Source organism: Photinus pyralis, unplaced genomic scaffold (assembly GCF_008802855.1).
Source record: "Photinus pyralis isolate 1611_PpyrPB1 unplaced genomic scaffold, Ppyr1.3 Ppyr1.4_LG10, whole genome shotgun sequence".
NCBI classification, from domain to species: domain Eukaryota; kingdom Metazoa; phylum Arthropoda; class Insecta; order Coleoptera; family Lampyridae; genus Photinus; species Photinus pyralis.
Genome location: NW_022170250.1, coordinates 19552209 through 19574844, shown reverse-complemented (window position 1 = coordinate 19574844; position 22636 = coordinate 19552209). Strand labels below are relative to the sequence as shown.

The window sequence follows — 22636 nt, the reverse complement described above, 5'->3', positions numbered from 1 at the left end:
TTACCGTATCCAGGACCTTCAGATACCTTCTGGACTGGAGGAGGGCCAGCTAATTAACAATGTAGTTCATGTACTTTATGTAACTTTCACAAGTGGAAAAGTTTTGGAGTTGCTTTTAAATTTCCTTTGGATGGACATTCTTTAGCTTATCAAATTTTGTATTACATTAACGTTAGATGTTACTTCCTTGAATGGTTAATTTTTGTATATTGTCGATGTGATGTATCTAAAGTGTGTTTTCCAATGTTACCTCTCTTGCTCCAGATTTTCCCCCCATATTAAACCTCTGTGAACAGTGATTCGGAATTTTCTTCAGAGCGGTTCTTTTGTCACGACATACCTTTGGTTTTAATTTTAATTGCGCTATCTTTGGAGTAGCTAGTTACGATAAAAAAAACAGTTTTTCAATTTTATCGGTTCACCTCTCTTGTGTATACGGAGTGTTATTAGATCTACATTAAACGGCCACAGGTGAAATGGTTAAAGACAATTAATTCATGCTTTATTGGATATCAAAACTCTAAGTTATAAGGATAATTTTGGATCTTTACATACTGCGGAACATTGGTAATTATTTCCAGTAAATAAACCAAATTGGAACTAAGAAGAAACCTGAAGCGCGATTTGTTCTGGATTCAAATTCGTCAACCATCTTTCGAGATTCCGTTTCAACGAGTAAACAAACTTTTATTTGTTACTCAGTTGTAAACCTGGCGATACAAAAGGTCCGAATGTATTGTACAAGGCATTCCATCATCCAGTTTTCCAAACAGCTGGTACCTTTCCAAAGGAGAAAATCAACTATCCATTGGAAAAAATATTGTTGACTCATCGATAAATGTAAGTTATTGCGAATTTTTTGCATTGTATAACCATAGGAGTCGATTTGTGCGGAATTTGTATAAAAGGTTTATGTTTACAGTAATTCTAACATTCCTGAAGAGGTCGACCCACGGGAATTTATCCAGAGACGTATACATTTATTTTGAATATAATTTTGTATCAGATGTTTGATTAATTACGAATATTAACAAATCTAGGTAATTAATTAGATTGTAAACGTGATCGCGATATAGAAATTTAAATATGAGTTACATGAAGTACATAAATATTTTCTTAAATTACAAGCAATGGAAAGAATACTGGAGTTGGAACGAGATCATCTTCAGCAATATATTCAAACAAGGCAATTTATATGAGTATTTATTTGACAATGATCAAACAGGGCATCGGGTAATTTTCAGATTATAAGTGATAAAGGACTAACTTTCCGCAAAGTAAGTCATTTATTCATTACTGTGCTAGCCGTAATTATTTCAGTACAAAAAATTCATTGTAACATTTTTACCAGTGCCGTAAAGAATAAAATTTATGTTCTACAAGAGGAGTTTCCAACCCCTGTAAATGAACTAAGTTGTTACAGCGACCTTTGAAAGCTCTTACAAACTCTTAAAGGTGCTTAGAGACTCCCTTAAAGCTCATAAAAGTCCCTCAAGAAGCGCAAAAGTTCTTCAAGGTTCGGTTTTACAACCCTTAAAAAGACCAAAACTATTAAGGCCTCTTGAAGACTAAATGTATACCAAAATATGTTGAGGCTCTTGAAATCTCTTTGGGACTGCCATAAAATTTTTTGAAACCCCATAGAAAATCCAAAGGCCTCTTCAAAGCAAATCTTTTGGACAATTCTAAAATGTGTTAAGCATTTTTAAAGGCTGTAAGGCTCACAGAGACTCTTGGCAGTCTTTTGAGACCTTTAAAGATAGCAAAGATTTCAAATGCAACAATGATCTAAAAGCGCCTAAAGTCTCTTGAAGGCCCTGCAAGATTCTCGTCGCATACCTGTACATATTCTCAAAGACTAATGAAAAATACACCACTCTAAAATATTAAAGACTTTAAAGGTTCAATATCAAAGACTTTCAAGGTTCGGCTTCAAAACTAAACGTTCTTAAACTCCAATGAAGGTTTTAAAAACATCTTGGAGGCTTTTGAAATCTTTTAAAGACTCGTGAATACACCCAAAAACAATAAAAGCCCTTAAAGACGCGGTTCTTAATGTTCCCAAACGTTTTTGAAGGGGCTTTTGAGGTTCATAGGTATTCTTAATTGACCTGTTATAGATCTTTAAATCACAAGGGCTTTGATCTTACGGAGAGGAGGGAATTTCAAGGACTCTTGAATGAACAAATTCAATAATTAGGTATTGAAATCAAAGATTCACACCATTGTATTTGTCCCTCTGCACATATCTTAAGGCTCTCCCTGTCGCATAAAAAACTGTACATGCAAAGAATCGAACCCGAGTCGCCCGGTTGCAAGTCGAGTATCCTTTCTACTCGACTATTATTGCACACATTCAATCGTGATTAAACTGAGTTCGCATTCTGAAATAGTTGTGGTGCAGAGTCAATTTTCGCGGCCAGGCGGTCGCATCTGCCGTTTACAAATATGCCTCCCGGCAGTTACCGGCACTGCCGGCACCAAACCAAGAACATTATATTTTTAAGCATTAACGAGCGAAAAAACTTTGCGCATTTGTGAAGAATGCAATAGCGAAACTTGCAAAAACTGGAAAACAAGTGATCACAACACATCTATAATTTAATGATCATACCACGGCATTAAATAAATTTAAATTGCAACCACAATAGAAGGCACCACGATACCATCCCAATAAATGATCATGATCACATTATAGAAACTTCACAAACATGAAAATTTGGAACATACAACTTCGCTTACGGCCCTTACTAACCACAATCGCTTTATCTTATAGTCTATTTTTGTCCGCATCACTAGCACCAATAAATATATTAATGGTTTTAATAATTTTCAGCATAATTAAGATGCGCTGAATGTTGAACGCAGTGTAGTTTCAAAAACTTTAGGTCATTACTTTATCGTGTAAATTACACAACTACTTTAAATACAGCTCATATGGCGAGTATCTAGTTCAAGTTTATACATTGACGTGCTCGAATAATAATAAAGCTTCCACAATTGAAAAAGCTTGACCAAGTTTTTCAAGTGATCCAAAGCTTTGTGGGAGTGCATGTTTGGTGCGACTATACAACGGATCTCATTAGTGTTACATGTAACTTGAAAGCATTTTCACATAAAATTTATTAAAATATTCCGACGGTAAAATAATTAAGAGAGATTAGAAACGAACTGCACACGTTCCTACGCAACGCAATTAAAAGTTGATAGTGCGTCAAACATAATTACAAATATCTAATTAAACAGTCTGCCTAATTTCTTAAAGGGGATATATTTTCTGCCGTCGCGTCGCGTCGCTTCATTCGGAAAGTAAACAATCGTTTCGACAATAAGGGACGAATTTTAGTTACCGCCTTCGATTCGTAATCTGAGCGATGAATGCGAGAATTTAATTGGGTTAATTAGCGCCATTTACAAAATATGCTAAGAATAGTTCAGCGAGGTAACAAGTTCTAAACTAGTCGTGGAACTTCTGAATCATGTAAATTATTTGATCTAATATGGGTTATGTGCTAAATTGGGTGAACATGTCGAAGGGTTAAGGCGGACTATCCCAATTACCTACAAATTAATATGGATACACAATAACCGGGTTTAATGATTATGTTTGTGATGTGGGCAAATTAATTTCATTATTATGAATTTGGGTGATTTGGAAGTGAAACGTTAGTCTGTTTGGATATACGTAGGGTTCTCGTCGTGCCTTTAATTAATGAAATGGATTTGCTCGAGTCCTTTTTCGATGCGTTGGCGTAAGAAACAAGCTCCTCACATTCAATGCATAATTCAGAGTTTAACATACGAATTTAGCTCGTTCAGAAGACTGTAGACGGAATTAGAGTTTATTTTAGAAAACTTTCAAGAATAGAATAACATGAATTGTGTTAATTACAAAAAAACATCTGCAACAATTAATTAGTGACTTACCTAATCTTCCTAAATGATCATTATTTTTGTTATAAATTTCTATTAAGAAATTCGATTAACTTAAATTTGAATTAAGTTTAGAAATGTTATTGTTTCAGCTTCTTCAGTCGTGTTGGATGAGGCCGAGAATTTTAACTTTTTTTGGAAGACTGATGATAATTTATGCAAAACTTCAATCAGATCTGATGTTTGGATTTGCCAAAGAGCGAATAACAATTCTAACTCTGATCCTGAAAAGAAACTACTTCCAAAAAATCGCAATCCCACTCCACGGGATTCATTTTTGACGAAAGGTCCTATGCCTTTTAACCTCCGCCGTTTCCTTTGGATCGCCGTTTTATCAACTGACTATGTTGATCTTTCGGTTTGCCGCAATTTGCTTTCGATTTTTATCTTTGATTTTAATCCTGCTAGCAACTTTACATCAGGCCCTTCTCTCTCATCTGCAGTATCCGCGCTTATGATTGGCACGCGCAGTTCATCTCTATATGTCAATGGCTAGAATGAGTTTAATTGTGATTTTAATTATAAGGGTGAGACCTCTAGCGGCAATAAAAAGAACTTAAACATTCCTGAGACGTTTAGATAGCTACTTATAAGTTTGTTTGTAACGACTGCAAAATAAGCAATGTCAAGAGTAGATAATTTGTTGTGTCAACCTCCAGAAGAAATCCGGATCTAAATTTTCACACCTTCCCCACATAAACAAAGGTAAGGCAAATGGTAAGGTTAAGATGGAAAATAAAGTTCGTGAATTTGACCTCGTCGTCACCTCTAACGATCGATATGCTTCTTATGGTTCTTATTTTCTCCTATGATCCTTATACAGAAGTGAGAAGTCCTTAGTGCTACTAGAGATGTATAGGTTTAAATGGTTACGAACATCAAGTAATTATTAATGATGTCTTGGCCACTTCGGATTTGGGAGTTGGAATGTACTTAGAAATAAGTGGTAGGTACAATTGTAGCGACTCTCTCTTGTAAGTTTTCTAGTGACACTGAGCACAATTAAAATTTTTGGGCTTATTTTTTTTGGCCACAATTTAAATCCTCGGATTTTCGTTTTTGTTAATTTTAAAAATCGAACAGTAAATGGAATTTCTCGCAGATTGAAACTAGGGATCTTTATGTTTGCTCTCCAATGCCTTTGAAAAAGGAAAAACACACTATTTTAATGAACGAGGACTAAAATATATACTAAAAGAAACTAGATCCCCCCCATTCTCGCACGCTCAATATTGACGGATATATGATACCGGAAACCCAGCGTACAGAATTTAAAACAGTAAACAGATCGTCACGGTACGACACAAGTGACTTGGCGGATATATCGATCGGTACACGAAACAGCAGAGTGCGACATCAACGAAAAAAGAAGTTAAAAAATTCTATAATTCGATCGGCTCCAATTGTGATTACAAACCATGCGGGAACACACAGGCACATAAAAATTGTTTTTATCAAAATCCGTCCAGCCGTTTAAGAGGAGTTCAGTCACAAGCATACGTACAGAAGAATTTTATATATTTAAAGATAAAAATTTTGGCCCAGCTGTTGTCGAAAAACCTTCATTTTTCATTTTAACCTCTTTCGGAGAGGAGTGCAATTTAATACGTGCATTAAAATGCTACTCTACGAGCTCATGAAGAATATCACAGCTGACGATACGAATTTTGCAAATTTTAAATTTCGTGAAATTTGTATGATCGCGACGCGATTATTTGAGAGTGATATTGCTTATCCTATAAAAGTAGGGCTATTTTGGGTGCAATTACAACTAGAAAGAAGAAATGAGTTTAGCAACAATGATGTGCCTAATTTTTGAGACGGTGATTATTTCATGTAAATAAACGAAATTTTTGAAGGATTTTTTGTAGTGGGGACTACTAATGCTTTTTAGTCGCCACTGGGGGTCCACACAAAGTGACCTTTCTTGAGGAGATTGTTCAGAGTTCCTAGTATCCCGACGCATCATAGTACGTACTCTCTCGACCAGTTGATTGTGAGCGACTTCCGGTCTACCCCTATCCCGATATTTGCTCGCATCTTACTGACCCTGGTCGTGGAAGCCTCCGCTCTGACTCTGGTAATGGTCTCACCGATGATGTAATCAATGCTTTAGTAAAGTCATCCCTAGACGACACTTCTCGGCACAATAACCTGAGTGTTTGCTATTGGGGCCGTGCTACGACAAGTTGCATGTGGTCCAGATGGTCTTCCTAGGTGTTGAAGTATATTACGAATGGCAGACCATCGAAAAGTTCCTAGGTATCCTATTGCTTTAACAAGTTGATGGCTCGATTTTTAACCGAATGACATCATTGGGACATTGCCTCCATCTGGGCTTGTGTAGTGGCAAGGCACGTGAATCTAACGCGAGTTGTATCTGCAAGTATCCCGGTTTTAGGTCGAATATTGAGAATATTTTTGCTGTTGCGTCTCATTTTGTAACGAAACACCCGTTTTCGCCTTGAAGTTTCATACCCGAAGTTAGGATCAAATCGTATATTTGTGGAGTGGACCCGCTCTGCTGAGCACCCGGTATCTAGAAGGGTTTTAAGTTGGGCCCTTCGTGACGAATTGTCGCTCCGAAAATATTTATTTCTGTGTAGAAGTTGAAAATATACGATAGAATTAGTGGGTTAATTTGTAGAGCCGCCCGTTAAGGAAAATAAGATGCCGTATTTAATTTGCCGTTTGCAACCGTTCCCCTAGGAATATTTATATGGTTTTTATAGCCGCTGAAAGCTCTGTTCCCAAGAAAGAAGAGAAAGAATCAATCTTCTTCAGTTTTAGGTCTGTTAATTACCCATTAATCGATTATAGTTTTTAGATTATAGTCGTGCAGTTTAAGAAAAATATCAACGTGATAAAAGATTATGCCGCTTGACCTCACATTGCAAAAAAACAAAAGGGATTGCTGGACTACCGAATTCGGAGATTTCATTCCGACTATTTGGATAGGTATAATTAACCGTAATTAGTTAAATGGGTTACAGATAACAGCCTCCGATTAAATCCGTTAAGTGCGGCTGCGCCGTTAAAAAACTTGAATTTTTACACCGGTCCCGTATTTTTAAAACGTCTGGGAAGGACGTAATTAATTACAGAAGTTGTCATTTTTGGATCCAGATAACCGAATACGCCGTTCGACTTGGAATTTCGTACGTTCCCACCACGGCATAGCCGAACTTTATATAAGGGATCTTTTTGAATTAACTGTATTTAAATTTTTCCTTTCTGCCTTTTGCATCTTTGCAAAGTACGTTTTGTATAACTACCGCTATTTTGAGCTTTTCCGTAAATCTATTTTGCTTTCATCCTCTTCTACATTAAGTTTACTGCACAGTTTCCTACCGCTCCGTTACTTGCAAACTTTTGTTTTCCGTTTCATTAATTATAAAGGGTATATTGTCTCGCTTTCCTGCATTTGCTTTCCCGTAAAAACCGCTATCGCATCCGATGATTTACTATTCCAGCTTAGAGAATTTGCTATGCGCTTTAAGTTTGTTTTAGCATTTATCAGAAGCCGCCCACCGCTTGCCCTTTAGAATTCCTGGGAACGGCGTTTCCATTCGAGTTACCTGGAGCTTACCATCGCCGATTGCATCTTGTCTAGACGAGTGATGATTGGCCATTGTGAACACGATTACCGTTGTAATTATAACCCATAACGTGGACGTTATAATTATTTCAAATAATAAGTTTGCTCTTAGTAGTCTTAGTCTATCCATCCATTCAGTGAAGACTTATGGTGGTATTTTAAGAAAATCACATCGCGCGCATTTAATTCAAAGCAATGGGCAAACGATATAGACATAGGAAAAAATATTGAACATCAAATGTAGAGGACTAAATGTTTAACAAAAAACTCTGCCATGACATATGTTCATCTCCAATTGTTTATGAATAATATTTAAATGAGTGGGCGAATTTCCGGTTTACGATAGACAATACGTTTAAAGTAATGCGAAAAAATTTGCACATATTTAAATGCTGATTATTGATAAACGGTTGAACGGTCTTCGCAAAATTTTTAATGGGAAATGTAAGCGTTCGATTTCAACCCTCCTACAACCACTGAAACTCAGAAGGCGGTATGTATTATGGCGATTAACCAGATGTTGTGAATTCTCGAAGTAGACTAATCTAGACTAATCACTTATCTCTCATTATGGAAGATTTAATTTTGTTAACCACCTGTGAATTGTATGTTCTAGGACTTTTTCCATTCGATTTCATATGAAGTTTAAAAAGAGTTAATTCTAAACCATTTGTTCCAAATTTACCTAAACAAAACATACCTACTTGGTTAATTATTTGAGTTATGATTAAGAGAGCAAAACGCCAAAACCATAATTTCGTCCTTCGAATAGATTTAACGGGTTTACCTACTTAATTAGTATGCAATGCCATTTAGGACTTGATGTTTTATTTTTATTAGTGAGCAAGTAATAAAAGTCAGCTTGATTGATTAAGAAGCGCCGTTAAAATAAACGTAACCTTTGAACTTTTCCTTGGTTTAATCGCAATTTCCTGCGTCCGTACTGTACTTATTTTACGTGACTAACCAACATTTTTCATTACGCAAAATCAACGGTGACCGATTGAAACTCACCTGATACTTCTTTATGCTATCCAGTTGTTCTCGTGTAGGTTCAGCTGTTGTGGCTATGGTGGTCGATAGCTGAGCGGGACTGCTTGTGATATTATTGTTGTTGTTATTTGTTATTCTAGCTGGTAGTTGAGGTGCTGGAGTTCTATTTACAAGTCGACCGTCCTTCTCGATTTTGAGGTGATCTCTTGGTGGCGGTACCGGCTTGAGGGCGGGCGACGCCGCCGTTCCATTTAATCCACTCTAAAATCAAAGAGAAAACTTTACAACATTCGTTCTGGATAATCTACAATTTGAGAAGCGTAATTAAACTAAGAGGATATTAGCGAAAACTACAAGCTTCCAATGCGTTTAACAAGAAGGTAAAATAGTTCTCCTGAAACGGGAAGTAAATTGCTGGACCGTGGCGAAAAATTACCCACGTCCCACGAGGATACTCTAACACATTCTGCGCGTTTCTAGTTGAACAAACTCAAATGTCCGTAATTATTAATAGTGCAAAACGCTAAGAACAAGACTATTCCCTTGTGGTTAACTAATTAAAACTTTTAAATGACTTTCGTTTGCACCACATAAGGCGCAGATATTTGCGATCTGATTTACGACACATTCTCGTCAAAGGAACGTAAATGACAGAAATAGGTCATGGTACCACTGGAATTGCGGTGGAAGCTAACATTGTTTTGCTAGATCAGAAAGATTGAAATTATACATTGTATTAGAAATGCCGGCTGAATACAAAATTAATAGTCGTCTGCAGCTACGCTTATTAACTAGAAGGCTAACACAATTTATTCTTTTTATGGCAAAAACATGTTTAGTTTATGTTGTCTTATGTAACAGTCACATTATCTACTTATTGTAACAGTTTAATACATAATCGATCCGTTCTTTTAGTGTCAATGCTGTTTAATACAAAAGTACTCCCTAACGCTAAGTCATTGTAATAAGCAGATCGAGAAGCAACTTTAAAATTTTCACTACCTATTGTGATTGGAAGAATGCGCTTTTGGCTGCCTACCGTTAGGCGATTTTTTATTAGCACAAGAAATCTAAACTCGTGTGAAGTTAGCAGCCAGAAAATAGCACCCTACGCCCTACTTGCTTGAAACGACGATAGTCCGTTCCATACACTGCGCATGTCTGGAGCATTTTTGTATAAGTTTGTACCAAATCTGGTTCCTATCGAGTCAGCCGTCTAGTCGGAAATGAGAGCTTGAAAGAAACACTTGCGCTCTTCCTTTTATGTCGAGGAATATGTGTACAAAGTCCAAATTTAGTTCCAATCGGTTCAGCCGTTTAGCCGGAAATGAGAGTACAGAAGGACCGACGGACCAACAGACAGAAATTTTGTTTGATTGGGGGGGGGGGGGGCATTTTTTACCCCAATACAATATACCTCAATTTTCGTACCACGAATTCGACCCGCCCGTGTGCAAGCCTTACCACTAGACCATTGTAGCACAAATTAAATCGTGACTGACGTGACAAATTAGTTCGAATTACATTACACAGTTTACAAAACAAAACAAATTTGTGCATGCAACTCTCCCATAGCAGCCATTTTTCAGCAGCTCACCTAAAATTCGTTTTAGATCCCTCCATTAGGACCAATATTCAAAAAGAACAAGATAAAGCAATAAAAAAATTCGAACGTGGCTCTGGTTGAGTGCGATAAAAGTGACCACTTTATTATCTATCATACTCCTTGGTTCCATTCTTTTTGCTGTGATGTATTATTGAAAAAATCGCGCGGACTAGGGTTCGAACCCGCATCTCCGACTGTTGTAAGTCAATGAACGACGGGTATGCAACTGAGCTTCGATAGCCTTCATAATATTTGCTTATACTAATATAAATACGACAAACTTAATACGTATAGTTAGTTAATCAATTCCCCCCCCCCCCCAAGTATAAAAAATTAATATAGAGCCCTTAAAAAAAGGTTTCACATTGTAACATCTACAGATCAATTCGCATGTACCTCTAATATCTGCAAAAAAAAATTGTCACTACCCGTATTTTACGAGTATAAATAACTGTGGTGTCATGTCATTACACGAGCCGTATTTTACAGTTAAGATAACCACAAAATTGTGTGTAAAAAATATGAGTATATCAATTAGATTATAGCAGCAACGGTTAATATTACTAAAGGTGAGACACAATTTGATTTTGCATCAAATTCGCCCTCTAATTGGGCAAAAGCCGCACATTATCGCAAGAAAAACCATAAAGGAAATGAGTTTTCCTCTATATTGATTTATTGGGTTTTTATTTATGTATTCACGTGGGAGTTTATTATCGCGCGTGTTGTTGCTCATCTCGTGCGGACTGCAGCTCTTGTGTCTTGGCATATACGAGAAAGGGGATACTCTAACTTGATGTTTCTCTGTATGAGTAGTTTAACTAATTTCAGCGAAGGAAGTACTTAATACCGTACGATTCTTCGCTGTATATGTTGCTCTCTTTCTCGTGCGGACTGCAGCTCTCGTGTCTTAGTAATACGAGAAAAGACATTTCTCCTATTTATGTGATTTGCTTGTACGATAATCGACTTGAACATGAATACTACTGGCATTTCTCACTTGAATTGTCCGTATTAAATTAATTGAAGTCGATGCTTGGAGCAGATCGATGCTTTGAATGTTTTTTATGTACACGCAATTTATCATTTTACGAATTGATCGTACATTTGGTGCTGATTTATTTCATGTATTTGTGTGGGCTATTCAGGGGTTTTTGTCCCGAAGAAGGTTTCCTTGGTATAGCCTTTTAGTGTGCGTAATATATTTTATATGTTCTTGTCTTTTCGTACGCACGAAATTCTGCATTTTATTCAATTCCCTACCCGATTATGTCTCACATCCCAAGCGGTCTCATTATACTGGAACGCGCACTAGCGCCAAAAGATATTACATTGTAAACTGTGAGGCAAAAATGTAAGGTTGATTCCCAAATGAAATATTAAGTGTTTAGTATCACTGGTTTTCTAATTTTTTTCTATATCGAGTGAAATCCAAAAATCCAATATGGCGTCCATTTAAAATAAGGAAGTTGATGTCAATATCTCGGAAAGTACGTTCATTGCATTTATCCCATCCAATCTTCAAACTTTTATTTGATAGCTCTCTTTGTTACTAAAATATTTGAACTTTTAAAAAATGGCGATTTTCACTTTTTTGAATTATCTACGAAACGATTTATTTTTTTCAAAATATCGCATCGGAATATCCATTAGCAGAAAAAACTACACAACTTTGCCAATTTAACCGAATCTGTATAATCATAACAAAGATAGCGATGTTATCCTACTCAATTTAAGACACCCTGTATACCTCTGTAACGGTGAGAGCTACAGTGTAGGTTAAATGGGGACACAGTTGCTCCTTTTTGTGACTAAAACAACGCTTTGAAATTTTTGATAAACTTTGAAAATAACTGACATATCATTGAAAAGCTGAAAATGTCAAATGTCATTTTCCCTAAGTTAAACGGTCGGAAATGGACGGTTTTCGTTGGCACTTTCTATGGGCAGTTTTTTTTCGGAAAATTTGAATCTGTTATCAGAATTTCCATAACACGCTAGATGTAGAAGCCAGGGTTCGCCTGAATGAACCCAACCCGTAAAAACCCACTGAGTTTTTTCGGGTTGGACCCACTAGGGTTTTTCATTAGTGGGTTTTTTTATTTTGAAATAATTAAGTTTTTTGACTTGGGCTGGTTTGAAATAAATTTATATGGCAAAAGTATATTTTAAATCACATATACACGAATCACTTTTAATTTTTAAAATATAAAAATAAAACATAGATACATCCATTTGAGTTCGTTTGGTATTAGTTAACAATTCAAAACAGTTCAAAACTTGTATTCTTATTCTTACCCATAGTAAAATGTAAAAGCTCGTGTAAAAGTAAACCACCAGAACACAACCACAATATTGCGCCGCGTTTTTTTTCATGTTGTGGAATTGTTTAATTCCGATCGAAAAAGTACTATTACCCACTTTTACCCGAAAAAACCCACTTGGGCCCAGTGGGTTGGGATTTAAAAAAAAACGGGTTTTTTCAAACATTGCTAGAAGCTGCAGGCTACTACTTTCTTATTTATTATGGGCGCCATATTGGATTTTTACGGAATGAGATAAGAGGATAAAAAAAATAATGACATGTCACACTCTATGCTTTTACAGAGATTGACAAGAAAATATCAAAATTAGAAGTTTTACATTCATTTCTCAACAAAACATGATGGCGATGCATTCAAATGAATTTCTTTTTTTGAAATAAGAAAGTGTAGCCTGTAACTTCTACATCTAGCGTGCTATGAAAATATTTTATTTAAATATTTGGACGATTTCGCCATTTCATGAAATAATAGAAGTAAGTACTATATATAGATCAAATTTGAAGTGCAATACTAATTAACACAGTAATGACTATGAGAGTTCAACCATATGGATTCAATATCACTTAATAATTCCATATTTTGTACAAAAGCAAAGAGTAAGTATACTCTGATAAAAGTCGCTGAAAGTAAGTGAACTAGATAATTGTTGAGGATGGTATGTAACCCACAGAGCACGGATGACGAGCGTATGGCATATGTTTCAAAAAGCACATTCAAGAGCCGTAGTCAATTTTTTGCACTACGAAGTGTATTCAATTAATTTAACACGAAATGGACAATTTATAGGATAGTTATAAATTCCATGATCATATACTAATCAAGTTCGTTTAAAAATTTGTTATTAATTAACATTTATTTTGTTACCAGTAGAAAAAAACACCATCCACAGTCGACAGGCGGGTACAATTTGTCAATCAAATGCTATGTTATCCTGAATATTCTCATTGGAAACATAAAAGACAATTTTTGTTTTATCGCTTTATTACTCTTTATAATCACTGGAATATTATACACCGTAGACTTGAATTTGAATTGCGACATGAAGGTAATTAGAATGAATGTTTAGAATTCCTTTCGTCTTCGAGATAAAAAGTAAAAAAATAGCAATGCGAGTTGCAGGGAAAAATGTGAGAAAATGAAATGCGTAATTTCGTTTAAATTGTGGAGCAACAGACGACCGTGACCCTGTTCTGGCAGTTTGTGTGATTTGTATATTCTAGCATTACAATAGTGACCCATCCTGTAATTATACAGAGTACCAACCATTAAGTATTCTCATTACAAAATGGTTCGTATTGTTGTTTTTTTATGACACGTTCAAATCAAAAATTTCATTTCCGCATTAAGAACAGCGGTCGTATAAACGCATTTATACAGGATGTTTACGAACAATGTATAGCGAATCAAAATTGCTGTTCCGTGCTACTATAAATTTATTATAACCGAACCATGAGAATGAAAAACGAATCAAAGTGTTGGGAATTTTTAAACATTTTCAAAAGACACGATTGGAAGCTTGAATTGTCACAAATTAGATGCATCCTACATCACAGTAGGTATTTACTTTTAAGTTTAACTGTCATTAGATTGCAAAATGTATTCAAATGTTAATGTTAATTTAGTCCCGAAAGAGTGGGTAAATTAACCCCATATTACATTACAAAGAAAAGAACTATTTAACACTAGATACAATGCTACTTGAAGTAGTTCTGTAGAAATAGTAGTTGTAGAGAGCGTGCGTGCCCATTGCTTCAAACCACTTTGGCTGCGACATTTGAAAATGCAACTGCTGGCTTTCCGCAGTTTGAGTATCACTGCACCGATATATTACGTCGTTCAATTTAGAAAAGCTGCCAGTCCCTCATTTTAAACAAAAATTAGAGACCTAGAGAACCGACCTTGACAGTCATTACAAAATTTGGTTGTTTTTATTTCAACTCAGCGATGGACAGTTTCAAGTTCTGCCTAACACAATTTAAAAAAAATAATTTCAAAAAAATTGAAAGGTTAAATACGATGGGAAGACGAGATGAAAGATGGAGAGAAGAAGAGGAAAGGCAATGTAGACTATGTAACGTGAAAAACGCCACCCGGACTGGACATACAGGGTGATTCAAAATTGGCGCACACGGACTATGGGATGATGTTATATGACAAAAACTGAACAAAAAGTTCCTCTACCAGTTTTGCATCAGACCGCTATTTTCGAGCTACAGCGGTTTCAAAAATGTCCGCCCCCCCCCTACGCTGCGCCACTGGTGAAACTTAATAATAACACATTTTTAAAAACAAAAGAAGGTTCAAAATAAACTATAATTATGAAGAATACGTAATTACAACAAGCTTCAGCACGTCGAAAAAAAAAGTGCCGGTCTGATCAAAAACTGGTAGAGGAACTTTTTATATAGTTTTCGTTGTACAACACCATCCCACAGTTCGTGTGCGCGAATTTCGAAACACCCTGTATAGCGAGGTACAGAAAAAGAAGAAAAGCAGGAAAGAAATGTGAATCGCGAAACATAAAAAGTAGAAAAACGCAACAGAGGAAGGGGAACGTCCAGTGTGGTCACAACTCACAAGGACCAAAGAATGAGAGAAACAGAAGAGGAGAATTGTGGATTGGAAAACAAGCCACCCTGTAATAGTTTTTGTTTCTAACCTAAAAAAATACTGTTCGTGGAAGTATGCACTGAACCATATACAGTGGGTCATTTTTAAGTGTGGCAGCCGAGGCGTGCGATAATACTTGAGTGTGAAACCAGTAGCTATATACAAAGATAAGAGACCAACGTTAAATGCTACTATTTACCTTAACGTGAGATGTAGATTTTGATGTTGGTATTTTACTTTCGAAAATAGTATCCGGTACGTCTATAGCACGCTCGTTACTGCTATCCCCAAACGTTACTCCAAGTAAACGGTTATAGCCTACCTAATTATAAACAACCAAAAAAATAAATAAATAAATGACAGACATGCAATAAAGTGCGACTTGTGGACAGTACCTGCAGTTTCGGTTTGGGTGGCGGATATCGAGGGGGCGTCTTATTTCTTGCGATGAACGTGTCGGGAACGTCGACGGCCATTTCGCGATGCGGTCCATTGTCGCCGGCCAACATCATAACCATATTGTAATCGGGTAATTCGAGTTCGTCGGGTGGCTTCTTTACCGTGTCCAATTCGCCATCTAGCACGACTATGCTGCTGCCCGAACGACGTCTTGGCCTGAAAACAAAAACAATGTTTATTTTTATGTAAATAATAAGCCGATCATTTAACATTTTCCGGAAACCCGAACGCGGGGAGTAGTTCCTATCCCAAGGGTCGGGTATTATGCTGATAAAAAGATTTCGCCAAAGGAAATTTCGAGCAAGTGGTCACTTTCAAAGACGCATTTTGTTTTAATTTTAAATTTATTATACACTATATGGTGCCATATGCCTTACAGCTGAAAGAATAGTAGTATGGAAAAAAATACGAAACGCTATGTATACAGTAATCGTGATAAGTCTTCGACCTTAACCGTTCTGAGCCGATGCTGGAAACAAGGATTTTTCGATTGCTCGAATAACGTGTCAGCATAACTGTTTCTCAATGTTTATTTTATTTGTTTTGAAAAGTGTAATTACTAGTGTAATTACGTGAAATTCGTGTCACAATTTGCTATTATTTACATTTTGATATCTGTCAAAGATTAAGAAAATCGCATCTCAAAGCCTTCCCCATACATTTAGAGGAACGATGGATCATGTTAAAAAAAAATTTGGATATCTGTTTATTGAAGCATGGCGTGGTCCAAACTATTGTTTTGTATACCGTACCTAGAATAATGTTTTTTAGGTAGATTTCGTCTAACTATTGTAATGGTACCAGCTCGGGTACCAGTATATTTATAGATTTATAGGTTTACCATGTTTTAGCTGTTTATATATATATCACTTCCAAGAAACACTATAACTTTCGTAATTATGAACCGATTTCGACCAAACTTTAAGGGTTGGTGACTTGGTGTAACTGAAACTGATAAATATCTCGGTCATGTTCGTGAATCAGACAATTCCGCCATATTGGGACAAAATGGCGAACACTTATAGAAATCTACCTACACCTGATCGGCCGAGTCGAAAGTGAATTTTTTGTTATAATGTACATATGATTATGCCTTTGTATTATTTTATTAAGAATTAACTTATGTATTCATGAGAGGGGAGATTCTCTAGTGTCTTGCTCTGTATGATTCTATTAACCGTTTATACAGTGGAGAAAGCGTCTGATACAGTTTTTCGCTGTAACCGTTTCTTTCTCGTATCGTGCGAACTGCAGCTCTTGTGAGTTATGTCTTAGTAATACAAGAAGGGAGGTCCTCTAACTACTCGATTACCAGATTGCTATGATATATTATATATATTATGTTTGGTTTATGTATTTCTCTTTTGCATTTTGTTGTCATAGTCTTGTACCTGTGTTCTTCCATGTTGGTTTTTTTTTCTGGTTTTTCGGACGTAATATATTTCATTTTTTTTACGCACTACACTTCAGTTCCAGTCAAATCCCTTCCTAATGAGACCTGTGGTTAAATAAATAAATAAGTCTTGCCCGAATTGAATGGTAAACAGTCGCAATTACTGGTAGGACCGGGACCGCCATCGCCATAGTAATATAACGTAGAACCCAGTCCGAGTCAACTACTATCAAATTTGAAACTGGCGCGAAACGTCTGCCATCTTGACATGAAAGTGTGATAGTTCTGCTTTTCCAGGGTAGCCAACTGTAAGTATAGGGTCATTCAAAATTGTATTGCTGAATTCGAGACCTCTAAGATCATCACAACTATTACAAAACAATTGCGTCTGCCCTTCGCAAACAGTCTTCAGGGGAAAAATGGTGTAATGTGAAACATTAGTTTAAATATTTTCTTAAAATTCATTTCTTACTGCTTAAAAAACAAGTTATAAAATATGCGAATTGATTAAGGCGTTCCTCAAGGGTACATACATGGCCCACTGACAATTGAATTTCTCATGATTAAAGACAGAAAATGTCACCAATTGGCAATACAGATGTTTTTAGTACATAAAGCATATTTAATACTTACATCGCTAATAGTTAAAATTATATTCGGTTTAGAAGCATTACCTAAAACCAACAAAGACTATTTTCTCAGTCGTATTATGAAACCTCTTTTGTTTCAGCTAATAATACTTTTTTATGCTCGCCGACAGACCCGAAATCTAGAAGGTCGCACGTAAATATGCGAAAATTTCACATTAAAAAAACTTAACGGAGCAGTGTAACACAGAGAATCGTTTCAGGTTTCAAGTAATGGAATTTTTCAAATTCCTCATTGAACAGTTATTGAAGTGCGCTAGCATAATGGCAAGCCAATCTTAAAACGTTTCTAGCTTTAATAGCATAAGCGGAAATATCTTCGTTCTTTTTCAATAAACGGCATTGTATAGATTGACTCTAACTTGATATTTAGCTGTAAACTAACCTTTTTATGTCATTATTACTATAATTGCCTATCATTATAGAAGTGACGGGTTGTAAACTGGTTTTTACCATTACAATTCTTCGAATGTTGCTGGCCACTTTACAAGTATTTGTTTAGATTACATTATAATTTACAGACTGTTAGATGGAAGCACTCGAGTAATGTCAAATCCCAATAGTTCCATTTTAGCATCTCGGCACGTATATTCAGTTATACCATATTTTAATTTATAATAACAGAAAAAAATTGGGGAAAAATAACCCAGTGTTATGATGATACCTACTGATGTACTGAAAATGCCTTTTTAAGGGAAATAACAAGGGAACTAAAAAAGAAGGAGGACGTGGCGATGATACACGTGTGGGGAATAGGAGACAGAAAAGAAGAATAAGACAATCATTTTTTGATGCAATGGTGAAAGGGGTGATTGGTTATGTATGGAACGTAGATGTGGGGGTGTTCAAACAAAAACGGATAGGCTGATGTAGAAAGGAGCAGCTAAATAGAGGAAAGGATGGAAGATGAACTTACAAAAAGGGGCATAGCAACAGGGTGAACATCGAGAACTTACGACGAAACAGTCGGTTGCCGAAATATCTAACGCCGTCGGCAAGAAAAAATATCAAAATACTGGCCAGGTTTAGATGCGGAAACGACGAGAGAGAGAAGGAGAGGTGGAGAAAAGAAGAAAGGAAATGCAAAATTTGTGGAGAGAAATAGGAAGATAAAGAGCATATGGTATGGGAACGTAGAGGTGGCAACAGCAATGGAAAGCAGGACTGAAGTGGCGGAAGAGGAGAGGAATGGGTGAAGATGATTTTAGAAAAAAGGGAAGAAACACATAAATTTTAGTTTTTTTGTGGTTGATTTATTGCTAACTTTGTTATTACCAAGTTCGTTATAAATTAGCAAATATCAAGCATTTTTTAGCAGTTCTTTAAAATCTTTCGGAAATTATCTAAAAAATGTTGGAGGGACTTGTAACAATCTTGAGAAGATCGGCGTAGAATAGATGTCCATGAACCTAGCAGAGCAAGGTCATCAGAACACAATCAAACATATTGCATAATTAGGTGCTAATTAAGTGCCCTATTCCCGAATTAAATGCTCCTTTTTTTTTAATTATTACATGTTTTGCCAGGTTCATATGAACTCGGCAGAACACTACCTCAAAAAAACAAGAAAATGAAAAGTGAACTAACTATAATTAGGTGCTAATTAAATGCCCTGTCCCCGAATTAAATGCTCCTTTTTTTTTAAATTATTACATGTTCTGGCAGGTTCATATGAACTCAGCAGAGCACTACCTTAAAAACCCAAGAAAATGAAAAGTGAACTAACTATAATTAGGTGATAATTAAGTGCCCTATTACCGCATTACGAGCTCCTTTTTTTTTAAATTATTACATGTTCTGCCAGGTTCATAATTTAAAAAAAGGAGCATTTAATTCGGGAATAGGACACTTAATTAGCACCTAATTATACTTAGTTCACTTTTCATTTTCTTGGGTTTTTAAGGTAGTGCTCTGCTGAGTTCATATGAACCTGGCAGAACATGTAATAATTAAAAAAAAAGGAGCATTTAATTCGGGAATAGGGCACCTAATTATGCAATATGTTTGACTGTGTTCTGCTGACCTTGCTCTGTTAGGTCAATGGACATGTAGAATAGGAATCTCAAATGTATCGGTGAAGAGTATAGGCAAAATTTTTGCATTCTGTGAAAATATTAATAAAAATGAAAAATATTCTGTGTAATAGTTTATGTAGGAGAGCGGGAGATTAGATTTCAATTGCTAATTTAATATTTAATGTCATTGAAGATTAATAGATACCAATCGTTTCCTATTGGCTTTATTATTGCTAGTCTCCCTTATATTTTTCTCGTTTTTTTATATACAGGGTAAGTTCTTATAGTTTAAAGAAACTAGGTGGCGCTCGGCCCATTGGTAAGTTGTTACGAATAAACGAAGATTATCTCAAAATTTTTTTGTTTCCTAACCCTGAGCTAGTTGGCCGTTTATGCGGCAGGTGTGAGAGTAAAAGCGCCAACTTAATCCGCCGTTACAAACGAAGCACCCGTTTTGCGCCTTAAAGTTTACATACTTTCATGACCACTCTGTAGATGAACACCCGGTATCTAGAAGCGAGTCTAGAAGCGTTGTAAGTTGGGCGCACAGTGTCGCAACGAAAGTACTGGTATTGGTTCTAGGAGTTGAAAATAGAAGATAAAGATAATTGGTTTAATTCCTAGCGTTGTGTTTCAGCCGCCGCTACCGGTAAATAACGCTGCAATTAATTCGCCGTTTGCAACCGATCTCGTCAAGATATTTCGATTAGTTTTGATGCGTCCGAAAGCTCTTGCCATTTAGGTAAATTAATATTTTAAAATTTCAGCCACGTTAAGCATGTTCTACCCTTCATGGTATTCTAATAAAAGGTCTCATCGAAATAAATTGGTTTGTACAAACTATAACTTTCCCGTGCGACTCTTTTTCGAGATCAGTGAGCGACGGGGCCTGAGGGGGGGGGGGGGGGGGGTTAACAATTACTACTGCCCCTCTTTTTGTCCTCTTATCAAAGTACGGGGCGGAGGGAGAAGGGGGGGAGTGGAACACACACACAGTGAATATGGGCCGCTAAATATTTTCATGAGAGTCGTATGAAAACTGGTGTGCAGAATATCTCAATTTCGATTCGGTTCCCTTATCTTTCCTTCATGGTACTCTAATGAAAGGTCTCAACGAAAGGAATTAATTTATACTAACCATAGTCTTCCTCCTCGATCCCTTATCGTGATCGGTTATAATTCCTTATATCTTAAGAGTAATTGTCAAAGGAAAGTACCTACAAAGGGCGATTGGGACGTTTGGAAGAAATATAACCATTCGGCATTTAAAAAATTTGATACATAGCCACTTGGAATAAAAGCAAGTGCAGCGCGTTGACTTTCAAATAATGTGCCATATCTCAATTTCGATTCGGTTCCCTTATCTTTCCTTCATGGTACTCTAATGAAAGGTCTCAACGAAAGGAATTAATTTATACTAACCATAGTCTTCCTCCTCGATCCCTTATCGTGATCGGTTATAATTCCTTATATCTTAAGAGTAATTGTCAAAGGAAAGTACCTACAAAGGGCGATTGGGACGTTTGGAAGAAATATAACCATTCGGCATTTAAAAAATTTGATACATAGCCACTTGGAATAAAAGCAAGTGCAGCGCGTTGACTTTCAAATAATGTGCCATTAGCCATAGGATTCCATTTAAAATTTTAGGGGTTCAGCTCCCTACGTAGAGGGGTGAAGACTTGGGTTCGTGGTTTGTATTCCAAAAGTTGTCCCCCTCGAATACAAAATTGACGTGTTCGAGGTTTTTCGAAATTTCTGAATTTAATACCCTAAAAGCCCTCTATATACTTCTCGTTGGGCCACTCTGTATGTTAACTGTGCAAGTTTGAACCAAATCGGTCCAAGCGTTTGACAGTTATCGTGTTCACGGACAGACGGATACCATCGACTCCCCTATAAAGCTTTCATCGCTTTGCTCTGCCGCTTAATAAGGGTACACAAAACGTAGGAGTGCAAGAATTCTCACCGCCGCGCAGCCGTTAATTTTAAGGTGTCGCAAAAATTAGTAAGAACAGGGGAAATTACGATATTAATTGGTACCTACACGGTTGGAAATGTTAGTAGTCAGTAATGCTGTATTTATTGCCAGATTACGAATTCCGTACCACAGACAACTATTTATGTTGTCTGTGCCTATACCTACCTACCTTCGCTCTCAGCCTTAAAGTCGTAATCGCAAATCAAAAATTAAATAGGGCTCTTAATTTTGACATTTGACGAACAAAACAAGGATTTCTTAACTTTCTTAAATCGGGAGTACAACTTAATGCACGTCAAATAGCGAGTCAAATAGGATGCTCTCCATTTTAAACAATGCTCAAAACCGTTACCGTTTAGATAGAATGAATGAATCGAAGTGTATTATGTACCGATTTTTTTTGAGAATATGAAAAAAACTGCCATTTTGGCGCGGGTGACTGCCCTTGCAACATCCGCCTGTGGATTTTCATTAATATTTTTGTCTTTACAATGTGATTAGACAATTTGTCAGATTGGTTTTCAAGATAATTTATACGTCCTAGTCACTTTTGGACAACGGTTAATGAACATAGGTAGGTACCAGTGTGGCCAATTTGAAACTTAAAAGTCACTTGATTAGCGGCTCCATACATGCCAAGTGACCCACGTTAAAGCCTTATTTCAAAATAACATTAATAATGTCTCGTCAAATGAGTGATTAACATTCAAATCCTCAGTCATACAGACACCTACACAATCATTATTGTAAGCACACAATATACGAAATATTAGCATACAATGAATTCATTTAAGGTCTTACCCATAACTTGAAATTTATAAATATTACAAATTAATACGTCTTGCCGTCACTTGATGTGAAGGAATTCGAAAATAACGTATTCGCGTACTGAATGTTAAACCAGTTATGGTTATCAATGTTCACTTAGAATCGCAATTATCTCACTGAAAGATTAAATTTAATGAGTTACAATTATTGCATTCGTTTGCGCCCAATTCACTGTAATTTGTATTGTATGGTACAGAATGCCTGCCTTTTCGGATTATAATCGGAGATTAATGAACATGGAAATCAGTG

The 22636-nt window shown here is 36.3% G+C and overlaps 1 protein-coding gene across 2 annotated transcripts in view; it reads right to left on the bottom strand.

The window, feature by feature from the left end:
• Positions 1-22636, bottom strand: part of LOC116160943 (MAGUK p55 subfamily member 5-A) — a 75179-nt gene that overhangs the window by 20615 nt on the left and 31928 nt on the right. Inside the window, exons 2-4 of one of the 2 annotated variants that reach the window (XM_031474095.1) lie at positions 15460-15679; positions 15264-15386; positions 8546-8785 (exon numbers count right to left, since the gene is read on the bottom strand). In XM_031474095.1, coding sequence (XP_031329955.1) covers positions 8546-8785; positions 15264-15386; positions 15460-15679 — 583 coding nt within the window. The remainder of the gene's footprint in view (positions 1-8545; positions 8786-15263; positions 15387-15459; positions 15680-22636) is intronic. The other variant, XM_031474094.1, reaches the window with a different exon arrangement.